Genomic DNA, 14,911 nt, shown 5'->3' with positions numbered 1-14,911 from the left:
ACACGACAAGACACGACCTGGATTTTTCGTATTTGGCCTTAACGTGTTTCGTGTCTTAACAGGTCCGAACATGTTAAAACACGATAAGATAAGTAGTATATATACGGACATGTTAAGATACGTTAAAGACCCGTTAAAGACACTTAAGGACACGTTAAGGACACGATAAGACACGATAAGACATGTTAAGACACGTTAAGACACGATAAAACACAATAAGATACGTTATCAGGTCCCTTAACAAGTCCCTTATCGTGTAACCTGTTAAAAATCGTGTCGTGTTCGTGTTTGGAAAAACTGACACGATTAACTATCGTGTCGTGTTCGTGTCTTATCACGTTCATGTCTTATCGTGTCGTGTCGGACACGATATGCCAGCTCTAGTTTATATGGGCTTTTGCGCCCAACAAAATGTGTCATTTTACAGGGCCATATATTTTTTTTCGAAAGAACGCATATATTGATACATGCGGGACTTATTTTTAAGCCCAGATAAGGCCGGATAAGTGGATAACTTATATATCATATACTATTTGATAGAGACTTATTGGGGGCTTTTAGAGGTTGGGATTCAAAGTTTTAAGGGATAACTACAGAAAATAGAAAACATCTTTCGACCAATTTACAAAAATAGCAGTGACTTTTAAAAGTTTTGTTTTTTAGAAATGAACTTTCATTTATTACCGGAAATAGCAACATTTGACACATGTACATGGTGACTTGAACATTTTTTGATTACGTGACATTTTTTAATGACGTGGCATTATTCTTTATTTATTACTATTTAATTTTTTATCAGTCATGTCATTTCCCAAAAATTAAAAAATATGGTTCCGTTTCAGTTTCGGTTCCGGCAAGGTATTTTTTCCCGTCATTATAATCTGAAGCTGATTTCAGTTTCTTTTCATTGATTTTTGTTGAGTCTCTTCCATTTTCAAGCATTGAGAAGCTGTGTATGAAGATCATAAAGGAGACATAGATCTATATCTTCTTCGTCTATTTCGAGATTTAAAATGTCTAAAATTAGATGCCAAAACATCTTTGTTTTCGTCATAAAGAGATTTTGGGGATGTTTAGGTAAGACGAGAGTTTCATAGCCGGATTTGCTTCATTTAAGAAGAGTTTGTCTACGGATGAGATAGATCCAAATGACGAAGGTCCAGATGTGTTCTCGAACTCGAACAAACTGTCGACGGTTTCTAAGTTAGTTGAAAAAATTGAAGAAAAAACCATCTCCACATCCAACACTGACGAGGTTTTGAAGTAATCCGACTATAAATTAGAGTTCATTGTTATTTTCGTAAATTTTTCGAAAGGTCCTTTCTATTTTCTGTGTTATAAAAAATGTCACGCATTAAAAAATGCCACGTAATAAAAGATGTCCACGTGTCAAATGTTGCTATTTCCGGTAATAAATGAAAGTTCATTTCTAAAAAACAAAACTTTTAAAGGTCACTACTATTTTTGTGAATTGGTCGAAAGGTGCTTTCTATTTTCTGCAGTTATCCCAAGTTTTAAAATAAAGGTCATCTTGTAAAAAAAAATGACTTGTTTATATGGAAAAGATGGATTTTATTTTATTTTTTTTAAAAGCTCGAATGGGAATATAAAAATTAAACATATTTAAAATTTTCCTTTTGCCCTCAATAAAGTCACATTCTGTTAGAAAGAAGAAAAGATTGCGGGGATCAGAAGAAATCATCGTTTCCCGGAATAAAAAGATATCGACTTTGACAGCAAGCAAAGAGATTTAGTTTCCAAATTAAAGTATAAACTTTCTTCATAAATAGTGGGTTAACCCATGTATCGCAATATAACATTCACAATGTAGTCTCATATCTCCCCCTCGTATCAAAGGCTGTATAAGCCTTACAGTCTTACTTGTATTTTCTACATCAATTGTTCACATGGTATAGGAGCCACAAAACCCTAATAAATAAATATTATTAAAAAAAATCAAACGGAGCCGCAAATCAAATTGTTGGCCGGTGCAAGTGGATTAATTCGGAGAAGGTTTTGTTTCTTTTGTTTTCGTGCGGCCACAATATTCAATTAAGCAGCCGACATTAATTACAGTCGACACAACAACAATTCGAAGTCTACAATTAATATTAGATCAAGCAGGTGGAATAAATTTTGAGAGTATTGTGCGTGACTGCGTGTGGTGTGGAGCTGCAAAAGACAAACAAAAAGAAACTTTGTTTCTTTTCTTGGTGAAGTTCGAAGAAAGGAGCAGCCATAAAGACAGAATCAATTTTTTTTTTTGAAAGGCAAGACAAAATCAATTTAACAATTAATATTAAGGTGCTTTGTTTGTAGGGAGTTGTAACCACAAAAGACAAAAGGTTATTTTACTATTTTGTTTATGTAAGAGCAGCCGTTAAATTGAAGGTCCAGTCAGTTTATTTGTTGGTTCGATAATTGATCGAGCAGCAGCAACACGTCCTCATTCTCCCGCAAGAAAAAAAAAAGTCGGGTTCTGATTTGAATCCGCAATAAAAACAAACACTCCAACTTGAAGGGAAGTGTTAGAAAAGTAAGAAATCTACCTGTATTTTCTTTAGGGGGAGATATAGGTATATAAAGAAGTGAAGGCGGTAGCTCAAACCAAAAGGTATCATGTCCAAAGGCAGTATCTCACAAACAAAATTGTGAGACTACAATGTTGAAAACGGTATCTCAAATCAAGTATACCATGTTTGTTGAAGAGAGTATCTCAAATCATGTCTACCATGTCTGAAGAAGTCAGTTGTTCAAATCAAGAACTACCATGTCTGAAGAAGGCGGTAGGTCAAATCAAAAACTACAATGTCTGAAGAAGGCGGTAGCTCAAATAAAAAACTACCATGTCCAACAGAAAGCGGTAGCTCAAATCAAAAACTACCATATCCGAAGAAGGCGGTAAGTCAAATCAAAAACTACCATGTCCGAAGAAAGCGGTAGCTCAAATAAAAAAACTACCATGTCTGAAGAAGGCGGTAGCTCAAATTAAAAACTACCATGTCCGAAGAAGGCGGTAGCTCAAAGCAAAAACTACCATGTCTGAAGAAGGCGGTAGATCAATAATCAATCAAAGGCTTCCATGTCTGAACGCGGTAGCTCAAGTCAAACTGAAAACCAATCCAAGGTGAATATTGGTGATCCCACTATTCAACTTCAAGGGGAGTGTTAGAAAGAAGAAAAGATTGAGGGATCAGAAGAAATCATCGTTTCCCATAATAAAAAGATATCGACTTTGGCAGCAAGCAAAGAGATTTAGTTTCCAAATTAAAGTATAAACTTTCTCTATAAATAGAGGGTTAAACCATATATCGCAATATAACAATCATTCACAATGTAGTCTCCTATCTCACCTCATATCAAAGGTTGTATAAGCCTTACAGTCTTACTTCTATTTTCTACATCAATTGTTCACACGTTCACCTATCTCTTAACAAAATCTCTTCCATGTCACATGTTGACAACCCTATACTCTACTTTAGTTATTCGATCTCGAATGATGCTTTCCATTTCCTCAATTTGCTGCAAAAATGCTTTATTATTAAGTAGTAAAATTCGACCAACACCACATCGAAGTTTATCTGGTGTTTTTACCAACCAACCCATTATATATATATAACAATTCAAAATGGGCGGTTATGTGAGGAGAGCTACAGTATCTAAGCTCTCCAATCATGGTCTGCCACATTACAAATTAACTCTTCTTTAGATTTTTGACACTAACTTATTTTTTCTCTTTCTCTTTTCCATGCTTCAGCACAACACCCCCCCCCCCCTTCTTTTTTTTTCCCTTCTCTCTCTTTTCTTCCTCCTCTGCCCCCTAACCCCGTGGCCAAACACCATCACCAACAACACTTTATCTCTACCACCACCAAGACGGCGGTGGAACACCACCGCTGAAAACCAACGTTATCCGGATCTATACCCCGGGGGGACCAAACCGCCGCCAACAACACATACCTCGAACATATCTGTTTCTTTTAACATTTGCCCTTTAACAGAAAAGTAAAGAAGAAGAGCAACAAGGCACAACAAAAAAATCCGCTCAGCGCAACCGGCGTCCACTAATAATCGATTTCATCATCGCAATAGCTTCTCTTTACAACTATAATACTGTCATATTCCACCAACTTCAATCAAAATTAAAACGGTAAAATAAGAAGATAAATACTGCCATCAACATTAACAACATCGATGGATATGAAAAGAAATGAAAGGAATATATGAATATGCTGGCAGAATCCAAGTAAAATTATACCACCAATATGTGATTTACAGATAGGAGTTGCAAATGGCCGCCGGTATAACCGACTGTCGGGAAGATGGGAACAGAGAACCGCCATAATCATTAGCCAGTAGCAAAAGTTGTTCCTTCACTACCACATTCATCTTTATGCAACAACCGTAACTTTTTTGTATCTTTAGCGAAAATATAAATACATAGCAAATACTTGAGGGAAGCATTGAAATTATTTTGAAGAAGAGAAGGTGATATATAAAAGAGAAAATGATGCATCAGAAATAATGTTTTCTTTCCCAAGAAGAAGAATAATAAATATAAGGGGGAAGGGAGTGGTCACGGCATGGAGGGTGGCATGCCCATGCCGCTGGCTGCACACCGCCGCCGTCCCTCCGGCATGAGGGCGGCATGACATCAAACGGCATTAAAGCCCGGCGTGGCATGGACATATGAACGTTGGAGAGGAGCGGAGTGGGTGGTGGGGTCCAGCTTTTTGTGACCGTTGATGCCTAATTAAAAAATAAAAAATAAATTCCCCTACCTCTTTATCTATAAAACACATCATTTTTAACCAAAAAATCACTAAACAAAAAACATATCTTCACATTTTCACCAAAACAAACACCACATTACTAAAAAAATGGATTCCTCTTCCTCATCTTCTTCATTTTATGTTCCTCCGGAGTTAGACGAATCGTCTACGGGGAGTACTTGTGAGTTCTTTAACCAAGTATACGCCGAGCTTGAAGATACCGGCACCTCTACCGACACTCGTAGGTATATCGATCGAGACCGGGAAGAAGCTCACGCCATACTAATGCGTGACTACTTCGTTGAAGACTCAAAGTTTGACGAACCATTTTTTCGTCATCGTTTTCGCATGAGCAAGAGGTTGTTTTTGAAGATTGTTAGTGATATTGAAGCCAAATTTAGTTACTTTCAAGAGGGGTACGACGCACGGGGTAAAAAAAGTTGCACCGCTCTTCAAAAGTGCACATCGGCGATCAAACAACTGTCTACGGGTGAACCTTCAGACGCGTATGACAAGTATTTATGTATGGCTGCTAGAACTTCACGCGAGAGCATGGAGTATTTTTGTGATGCGGTGGTCGATTTGTATCAAAAGGAGTTCTTACATAGGCCTACATCTCATGACTTGGCTCTCATCACACAAGCTCATGAAGAAAGACACCACATTCCAGGAATGCTTGGTAGTCTTGATTGTACTGTAACACCCCAACAGCGGCGGAAAACTCGGGATGTAAGATAAAGCACACACGCACATGGATGTTACATAGGAATACTAAATGAGTGCTTAGAATAAACATAAATAGTCAATTTCATAACCAAACAAGCATAGTAGTAGTTATTACACACAAGTTCAACAAAGATGATCAAATCAAGTATGAAAAGTCCCACGCAGGGGATACGATTGGGCATATTGCTACCAACCACAAAGTACAAGCATGCAAACTCCAACCCTAAATCCTGAAGTCTGCTAATAGTCCCATGCTACCACTCCTAGCCACGATTAGCCTGATTACCTGAAAGGAATACTTAAAAGAGTCATCACAAAGGTTGGTGAGTTCGTAGGTTTGAGTATAAACAAGTAGTATAAAAGCATTTTATGCCGTCAATAGATCTCAAGTGTAAAGTAGTATGTAGTGGCTAGTGACCAACTTGCACATAAGTAAGCGAGCACACACAATCCTCGATAGGACCGGCTAATAGTACCAATAGAGCACACACAATCCTTAATAGGACCGGCTAATAGTATCAATAGAGCACACACAATCCTCAATAGGACCGGCCAATAGTATCAATAGAGCACACACAATCCTCAATAGGACCGGCTAATAGTATCAATAGAGCACACACAATCCTCAATAGGACTGGCTAATAGTATCAATAGAGCACACACAATCCTCAATAGGACCGGCCAATAGTATCAATAGAGCACACACAATCCTCAATAGGACCGGCTAATAGTATCAATAGAGCACACACAATCCTCAATAGGACCGGCTAGTAGTATCAATAGAGCACACACAATCCTCAATAGGACCGGCTAATAGTATCAAGTAGTCAAATAGCCGAAGAGCAGTAAAAGTAGTTACGGCATGTATAAAAGCATGAGTAGTATTCCTTTCACCCCGAAATAAGTAAAGAAAAAGGGGCTACGAAGACTCACAGTGATCTGCTATAACGTAGTTCTGCGAGCACAGAGTATAAGCACAGATATAGTAAAATATATCTACTCGAATCCAAGTATGTCTTGATGTCAACCTAATCACAAACCATTGAGCATAGATGGATACATGTATTAGTTCTCGTGATTATTTATTCACTAAGTGTCCTTGATGTACTGATGATTTGGTTCACTAAAGATCTTTAAACGTTTGACTCAACAGTGTTTTTCATACACTAGACTCGTAATGAACGTCTTTGAACTCGCACTTTGATAAACAAGATCGAATATGTCTTGATTATACCTTAATTAGGGTTTCCTTGTACATGATAGACTTGAATTACAACTAAGTATAAAATCTGATTTCTACAACTAACGAAAATAGACTTTAAATTCGTAAGGTGTATCTGAACGAAGATAGACCTTAAATTCGTAAGGTGTATCTGAACGAAGATAGACTTTAAATTCGTAAGGTGTATCTGAACGAAGATAGACCTTAAATTCGTAAGGTGTATCTGAACGAAGATAGACCTTAAATTCGTAAGGTGTATCTGAACGAAGATAGACCTTAAATTCGTTTGAGGACTTAAGTTTGTTTGGAGCTTAAGTTCGTTTGCTAAGTTCGTTTTGAAGCTTAACTTCGTTTTTGGAAGACTTAAATTCGTTTCTAGGATACTAAATTCGTTTTAAGTGTTTTTAGGACGAATTTGGGACTGTTCAAACAAAAACGAGGGTTTTGAAGATTAAGACATGTTTACGACCCAAATTTGATCACGAAAAGGTTACTAAACACTTTTAGACACAAACCCCACTAACTTTTAACACGATTTTTACACCAAAAATGGACCAAATCATCAAGAACATACACTTGAAAAGTAAACTTTTATTTTGATGAAAATCTCAAAATTTGTTGTGGTTACCTGAAAATCGATGCTAGAAATATGTTTTGATTATCACAAGGAAGCTAAAAATGCAACAAATCTTGGTTTAACAACTCAAAATCAAATGATGAATTTTTGTGGGTGAAGATGGTGAATGTATGTGTGTGTTTTTAGAGAGAGAGAGAGGTGAGATGGGGAGAAAATGGTGAAGAAGTGGAAAAATAGGGTTTTCTAACCCTTTTATAGTTTTCCCTTAATTAATGATTCTAATAAATGTAGGGTCTAAATAAAACATTTTCGGACTAAAATTTCTTGAATACAATCACTTACGTCTTAAAACCTAATATTCTTATCACAATAGACCATAGACTCGTCTTATAATTCAAGATTTAAGATTGAATAGACCTTCATGTGAGCACATATTCGAAACTAGAACATATCATGGATTTATTTAAATTATTTCTAAGGCGGTTGTTACATGTACACACATCGAATGGAGGATGTGCCCTAAACACTTAAAGGGACAATACACGAGGGGTGATCACAAGGTACCTACTATTATGATTGAGTGTGTTGCTTCTTATGACTTGTGGATTTGGCATTCATTTTTCGGTCCCGTTGGATCGAACAACGATGTCAATGTTTTGCAGCAGTCGCCGTTGTTTCAAAACGAGCGTAATGGATCCGCGCCAGACAGTTCATTTAGCGTAAATGGACATGACTACAAGCGCGGTTACTACCTTACTGATGGAATCTATCCTAGGTGGGCTGCGTTTGTTAAAGCTTATCCTCATCCAGTGGAACAAGATGAAAAGAAATTTATGTTTGTACATTTAGCGTTTGTACTATACTTCACAACATGATCATCAAAGATAACGCGGGCGGGCGATATCACCGGTTCATATTATGGATCCACCGGTGCCAAGAGTTTATAACCCGGAAGCAAACCGGGAGATAATGGACGAGAACGTGCATCATCGGCTCCGATACGATCTCACGGCGCATGTATCAGCATTAGACTTATCATTCCTTGACGATCCAGCGATGCAGCCACCATCAGTTGCGAGTTTGATTTAGTTGTCTTCATTTTAGAAATTTAGTATTTAAATTTATGTACTTTTTAATTTATGTTTATGTAATGTTTAGTTTAATTTGAATGAAATATTTATGTTTTTATTAAAAAAGAAAGTATTTGATTAAATTAAATGAAAAAGAAAAAAAATTTTTGGAAGGGATGGGAAAATCATGAATGCCATTAAAAATAGTTGGGAGGGATGGTTGAGAAGGATGAAAATGAAAATTGAGTTGAAGGTATTTGATTGGTAGAATTTAGGAGGGATGAAAAATTGGGAGGCATGACTCCCTTCCCCCTAAGCCCACCGTTTCTTATGCTGCTCAAAATAAAAGACCCACAGTTTTATATATAACATTTCAACTTATCTTTACATACGTGGCTCCATTCGGCTTTTAACTGAGTTGTAATTAAAAAAAAAAACCCTTCTATTACATGATTTCCAAATGCAATAAAAATAAGTTTAAGGAAAAATAATACGGAGTAGTTGGTTTGAGAAAAAGTCATAAGCGGATACTTTGTAGCTTCAAAACGTACCTTAGAATCATTATGACGAACAATATAATACGGTACACTTAAAACAGACGTTGTATCGCAAAAAGAAAATTTAAAAAGGTGCAAAACTTAAGGTTTATATAGAAAACAATACTATACTTATATTATTAAACAAAAATAATGAATTCCGCGGCGAAGCACGGACGGGTATTTTCTAGTTGTCATGATTTTTACATTTCCACCATTAAATAGTTATTAAAAGAAAAAGTAAACAAAATACCTTATCTTTTTAGTTGTCGTTAACAACAAAGAGAAAAAGAAAATGCTGTTGTTGATTCTTTGACTATAACTAAGTAAAAGGACAGTGATATTTTGATGGAGATATATGTTCTTTATGAAGAAGATAGTGAATGTGTGCATCTCGACATATGTTTGGTACAACATATAGAAAACTAAGAAGGCGCAGATAATGAACGAGTAACACATAACTAAAAGGTGACATGTGGTGTTTGTATAAACTATAAACCATACTCTAAGTTGCAGTCAAGCAACTTCGAGTTTTCCTAAATATAACGTAGTACGTAATTAATTATTATTATATGAGTAATATAATGTAGTTATTTTCAGAATACTAGCATGACTTGCAAATTCAGAATTGTGGTCTAAATCACAGATTTTTCGGGCCTAACTTGGTATTAATTATAATCACCCGCTTCCTTCCATCCGTTCGTTCATCTAAAAAAAAAAACAACAATTCCTCCATAAAAATAAAATCTGATCTAGCAAGAGTCGTAGTAGGGAAGGGACGGATCAATTTCAAGAAGAAAAGAAAAGAGGTCAGGGGTGTTCTAGCGAGAGTGTTAAACTCCTGTTGAAATCTTCTACTCTCAGAGGTATATTCCGAACTAGTCCAAATAAAGATCGTTACTATTCTATGTCAAGTATTATGATCATGTAATGAATGTTAACGGTGTTTAAAACTGATTTATAGTAATACTTTTAATGAACCGGGCCAAGTCGAGGGCTGTTAAAGGATATAAAAACGATTTACAGTTCGGGTACAAATTGAGTGCAAAAGCAGACAGAATGAAAATTGTATATTTTGGATATTGACTTTTGTAAAAAAAGCAGGTTAAGAACATCTATAATTAAATATTGTATATGAGATAGGATGATTTCTAAATATATATGATTACGTATGGATACAGAACCAAATTTTATAAAAGTAGTAACCTGAGACTTAATTATCTTTAAATTTATTATGATCAGTATGTAATTTATATATTATGAGTTACTTCAAGACTAGTTTTATATATATACAGATGTAAGATATGGCTTCATGGTTTGATTAATAGATGTTGGTCGTATATATATATAAGAATCTTACTAATAATTTTGTACACGAAAAGCTTCTATTAATTAGTTCAAGGTTTTAGTATAAATGGTTTTTATAAATCTAATAAGGACCGTCTTTGATTTGGCTCAGTAGAAATGCTTAATTGACAAACAAATCTTTACTAACAAGGTTTACAAACATATGTGGACCAATGAAAAAAGGAGAGAGAGTAAATAAAGAGAAAAGAAAAATAACTCCATTGGTGGTTATGAATGCCACCTATGTTTGTAAACTTTGTTAGTAAAAGTTTATTTGTCACTCTAGCATTGCTCGTAAAATAATTGGGTATTTGTAATCATTGTTGATTTATAATAGAAGATGGGATATGGAATATTAAGAAGTAATGAGTAGTACACTTAATGAGTAGTACACTTAAATGTGGATGCTAAATTGTGGACGCTAAATTTAATTACATAATTAGATGCAGATCTTATTGAGGACCGTCGTACCGTCGTGGAGTTTGAGCATTACTAGTCGTAATCATTTGTCCCGGTACGGATTCTTGTTTTACTCAAATAAATATTGAAACTAGGATTTCAATCTCTTGAACTCTTTCGGCGTTACTCTCGTAAGCTTCTTTTGATATATCCTTAGCGGTTCTTCATGATTTCTTCATGACTCCCTTACTTGATTCACTTTTATATGAGCTAAAATGTTATATTTGAAATCGATAAATTTCGGAACCTTGATTTGAGAAGAACTTTGTTGAAATATGCTGCCTTGATCTATTTTCATTTAAGTTTATGCATTGTGAAAATATTTTGGAGTAAGGATGGATTTTTCTGAAACTTGTGAAATTGTGAAACCCTTTAGTTATAGACAGGAGTTAGGAATACCGAGTTAACTACCTATGGAGGTACCACAGGCATGTCATTGTGGCGACCAATGGCATGACACTATCCGTGGCGGTGTGATTAGTCCACGACGTCTCCACCTTTGTTATATGATATGTAATATGTGATTATGCTCGTGGGAGAGCCTTTATGATTATTTGTGGAGGCGTATAGATGCATCCTAGGCTATATTATGACATGATATGATTATTGTACGGATGTGTGATATAGTGTCATACATACCTTCCGGGTTGGATACACGCAGAGGTGCACATTTGGTGTATTAATTTTGATTTGTGATATTATTATTGGGCATCGGGAGTGTGCTCTTGGATACTGATATGCAGGGATACTCGGTATAAAACATCCCGACCTTTTCTTTGCTTCAGCCTTAAAATATTTTTACTCTGGTGTTAAGAGTGGTACTTGATGGAAACTTTTGGAAATAAATTGATTTGATTAATCATCCTTTTATTTCATTATATCATTATTACTGTTTATTGTTATCAACATCCGCACACTTAGCAATTGGCTCAGCCGCATTTTTTCTTTTCTCCGACAAGTCTACTAAGATTAAAAGGATAAAAGAATTATAGCTGGCTTTCGCATAACTAAATCGGAAGATAAGGTTTGAGAGATGTCATACATAGAAGATTCGAGAGATCTTGAGGTTGATAACTACATTAGCATATAAATTAATAAATTCCAAACGTGTATATCTCTAACTAATAAGTATATTGATATGGATCTTGTTGCATTTCTAAGGGTCGGATAAAAAAGTTTGCTTAGTATTTTTTATTTCTCCTGCTGACTCAGCTATAATTTGCATGCGCAATATATAAGGGAATGTTCTTTATATGCCTTATATATTTAGCCAATCAATCTTTTATACGTTACCCGAAGACACATAACAAGAATACAAACAATATTTTGACAAACTCTTCCTAGTATGAGGTAATACAAAACCCATATCCTCTTAACAATAGTAAAATATTTCCCCTTTCTTAGTCTTGAAGCAACTTCATATTGTCCTTGTGACCAAAATGGCCCTATCAAAGTTTTGTTCCTATAAATTTCTTTGAATCCATAAATATCACACTAAACGACCACATGCTTAAATATATAACACCATACATTTAATAGTCAAACCACAACATCAAAACATATATTTAGAAAAACTACCTCCTTAGTTGAGCAAAAGTCACTTGATCGAAACCATTACAAAAACGTAAACATTCTCTATCATTTCAAAGTAAGTTACCCTCCAATTCCTATTATAGTGCAAGCTAGAAATAAGTCCTATGGAACCTACAACGAATCCTGGAACCATACCAGCATAAAACCACGAGAAAGCTTGTGAACCATTCTCACCTTCATCATCACCAACATGAGTGTATGATAAATTGTTTCCTTTGCAACTTAATAGTGGGAATCCACATAGTCCGTTGTTCCCTTCATATATAGTGGGATTATCAAAAGTCTGAAAATGATTTCCAACTGGTAATGGACCGGATAATTTATTGAATGATAGGTTCAAATAGCCTAGAGTGTTCACACTAGCTAAACTTGGAGGAATCCGACTAGACAACTTGTTCATCGACAAATCTAAAGATTCCATTGACTTTAGATTTCCGATCATTGTGGGAATGTGTCCACTTAGTTCGTTTCTTGAAAGATTCAAATTCGTCAATGCTACCAGGTCCATCAACACATCAGGAATTTCACCATTAATTTTGTTGCTTGAGAGGTCTAAGGATATAAGATATGGAAGTGTGCTCGTGTACTTTTGCTGAATACCCTTTATGCAAGCTTCAATACTTTCTTCATATATATAAATTTTGTAGGTCAACTCCATGTCACTCTTGATCATACCAATTAAATTACTAAAGCAATGAGGGATGTTTCCGGTTATCTTATTATTTGCCAGATTTAAATATTGAAGAGTTTTGATTTGACATAGTTCCGGTGGAATCATACCCATGAACAGGTTTGATTGGAGATTCAAGATTTTAAGCTTTGATAGCTTTTTTCCAATCCAAAAAGGGATATTACCAGTCAACAAATTGTTCCCCAAATCCATTGTTACTAATCTTTTCAAGTTTTGTAAAGACACCGGGAGATTAACCTCTAATTTGTTGTTACCTAAGTGTAATGATTCAAGTAGTGATAGAGAACCCAATGAATTTGGAATATCACCCGTTATATTGTTACTTGTAAGGTCAATCACTCGCAAATTAATCAAGCTTCCTAAGCACTCAGGAAGAATTCCATTTAAGTTATTATGTGATAAATCCAGCACTTGTATATAATATAACTCGCATAAGTTTGTTGGAACGCTTCCAGTGAAATTGTTATTCTTCAGAGCAACAACTACAACATCAAGACCTGAATGGATTTTGGAAACCACTATCTAGTTAAAAGTGATAAGACAACTTAGGTTGGATTAGCTTGGGGCTATTATCCGTCCCCTAGAAATTTATATACAAAGACAAAATCTAGTCCAATAACTTTCATTATACAACTACTATCAACAAACCAAAAACTAAAACAAGAAAAACAAATATTACTATATAGAAGTTACTATATCGAAAGCATAAAAAAATATCTTTATACTTTTAATGATATCACTTATGTCATTTTTAACTATTTCTTTGGCTGAAATATTTTTAAGTTCAGTTATATATATATATATTTAGTATCCATTATCGTATCATGTGAATAAAATATTAGTTCTTATTAGAAAAACATATTTATGAAAATGAATAAGATATATGCAGAAAGTTCTAGATTTCCATATCATATTATATAACGAAATGATTAAATAAAAACAAAAGAATAAAATATACTCATACCAGTTCTACGAAAACTGTAAATTTAATTTCTTTTAAATTCTAAACTAGCACGTTACCCGCGCAATGCGGCGGTAATCGTGACGGCGATGATATTGTGGTGGGGTCGACTGTTGGTAGTAGATGAGACGTCGAGCGATGTAGATAATTGAGGTAAAAGTAATTTGTGTAAAAGGTTAATGAAGATATTTTAAAAGATAAAGATTGATGGTGTAATTTATCATTAATATTAAGAGGGTAGTGTAAGTGATTTTTTTTTTAAAATGTACTAAATAAAAATATTACATATTTTTCAACACTTCTAAAAATAAAGTGATTTTTTTATAATATAATACTAGCATCAACCCCCGTGCATGTTGCACGGATTGACAAATAATAGCTATAATATCTTTATCAATAATCATTATGTCTAATCAACAGTAACAGAAGTTATAACATATGTAGTAAGGAAAAACAGAGTGCGATAGCTAAATCCATCATACTAAATATAATAAATCTAATCATATGCTTTTAAATTTTAATGTTTAAAAAAAAAATCATATGCTTTTAGTCAAGTTAAACATATAAGCTAAAATTTAAGTTAGAAAATCATACAAAATATGAAAAGCAACATGCTTGTTGTGAAAGTGTGATTTTCAAACACTAAATCAATTAACTTAGAATCCTATAACAATATAATGATAATCATTAATATACTAAAATCGTTTAGAATATAAAAAGCAACATGCTTATTATGGTAGAGTAATTGTTTAATTCTTAAATCAATTAACTTAAAATGCTATAATAATAATAATGATAATAATCAATAATAATAATAACGAAGAAAAAAATGATAAGGAAAACGTATTAAAAACTTACCAGCCTTGGTAAAATGATGCCTTAAAGTTTACATGATTATCATGAAACTTGAGTTTAGATAAACAAAACATGTAAACCGACAATGTTGTAAGTTATATT

General features: G+C 34.5%; 2 protein-coding genes across 2 annotated transcripts; one reads left to right on the top strand and one right to left on the bottom strand.

The window, feature by feature from the left end:
* Positions 1-4,880: 4,880 nt before the first annotated feature.
* LOC122586994 lies at positions 4,881-8,172 on the top strand. The gene is made up of 2 exons (XM_043759051.1): positions 4,881-5,468; positions 7,777-8,172. The coding sequence occupies exons 1-2, from the start codon at positions 4,881-4,883 to the stop codon at positions 8,170-8,172; spliced, it is 984 nt and encodes a 327-aa protein (XP_043614986.1).
* A 3,991-nt stretch (positions 8,173-12,163) lies between these two features.
* Positions 12,164-13,185, bottom strand: LOC122586986 (receptor-like protein EIX2). Its single transcript, XM_043759040.1, has one exon. The coding sequence runs from the start codon at positions 13,183-13,185 to the stop codon at positions 12,307-12,309; it is 879 nt and encodes a 292-aa protein (XP_043614975.1). The 3' UTR covers positions 12,164-12,306.
* Positions 13,186-14,911: the final 1,726 nt, after the last annotated feature.

The sequence above is a fragment of the Erigeron canadensis genome, chromosome 1 (genome assembly GCF_010389155.1).
Source record: "Erigeron canadensis isolate Cc75 chromosome 1, C_canadensis_v1, whole genome shotgun sequence".
Taxonomy (NCBI): Eukaryota; Viridiplantae; Streptophyta; class Magnoliopsida; order Asterales; family Asteraceae; genus Erigeron; species Erigeron canadensis.
This window is presented reverse-complemented; position numbering and strand designations above follow the sequence as displayed.

Excerpts from the sequence above, each read along its gene's own strand:
- LOC122586994 (XM_043759051.1), top strand. The coding sequence starts at position 4,881 with ATGGATTCCTCTTCCTCATCTTCTTCATTTTATGTTCCTCCGGAGTTA. Across the intron at positions 5,469-7,776 it reads TTGGTAGTCTTGATTGTACT|GCGGTTGTTACATGTACACA; the intron begins GTAACACCCCAA and ends ATTATTTCTAAG.
- LOC122586986 (XM_043759040.1), bottom strand. The coding sequence starts at position 13,185 with ATGGATTTGGGGAACAATTTGTTGACTGGTAATATCCCTTTTTGGATT.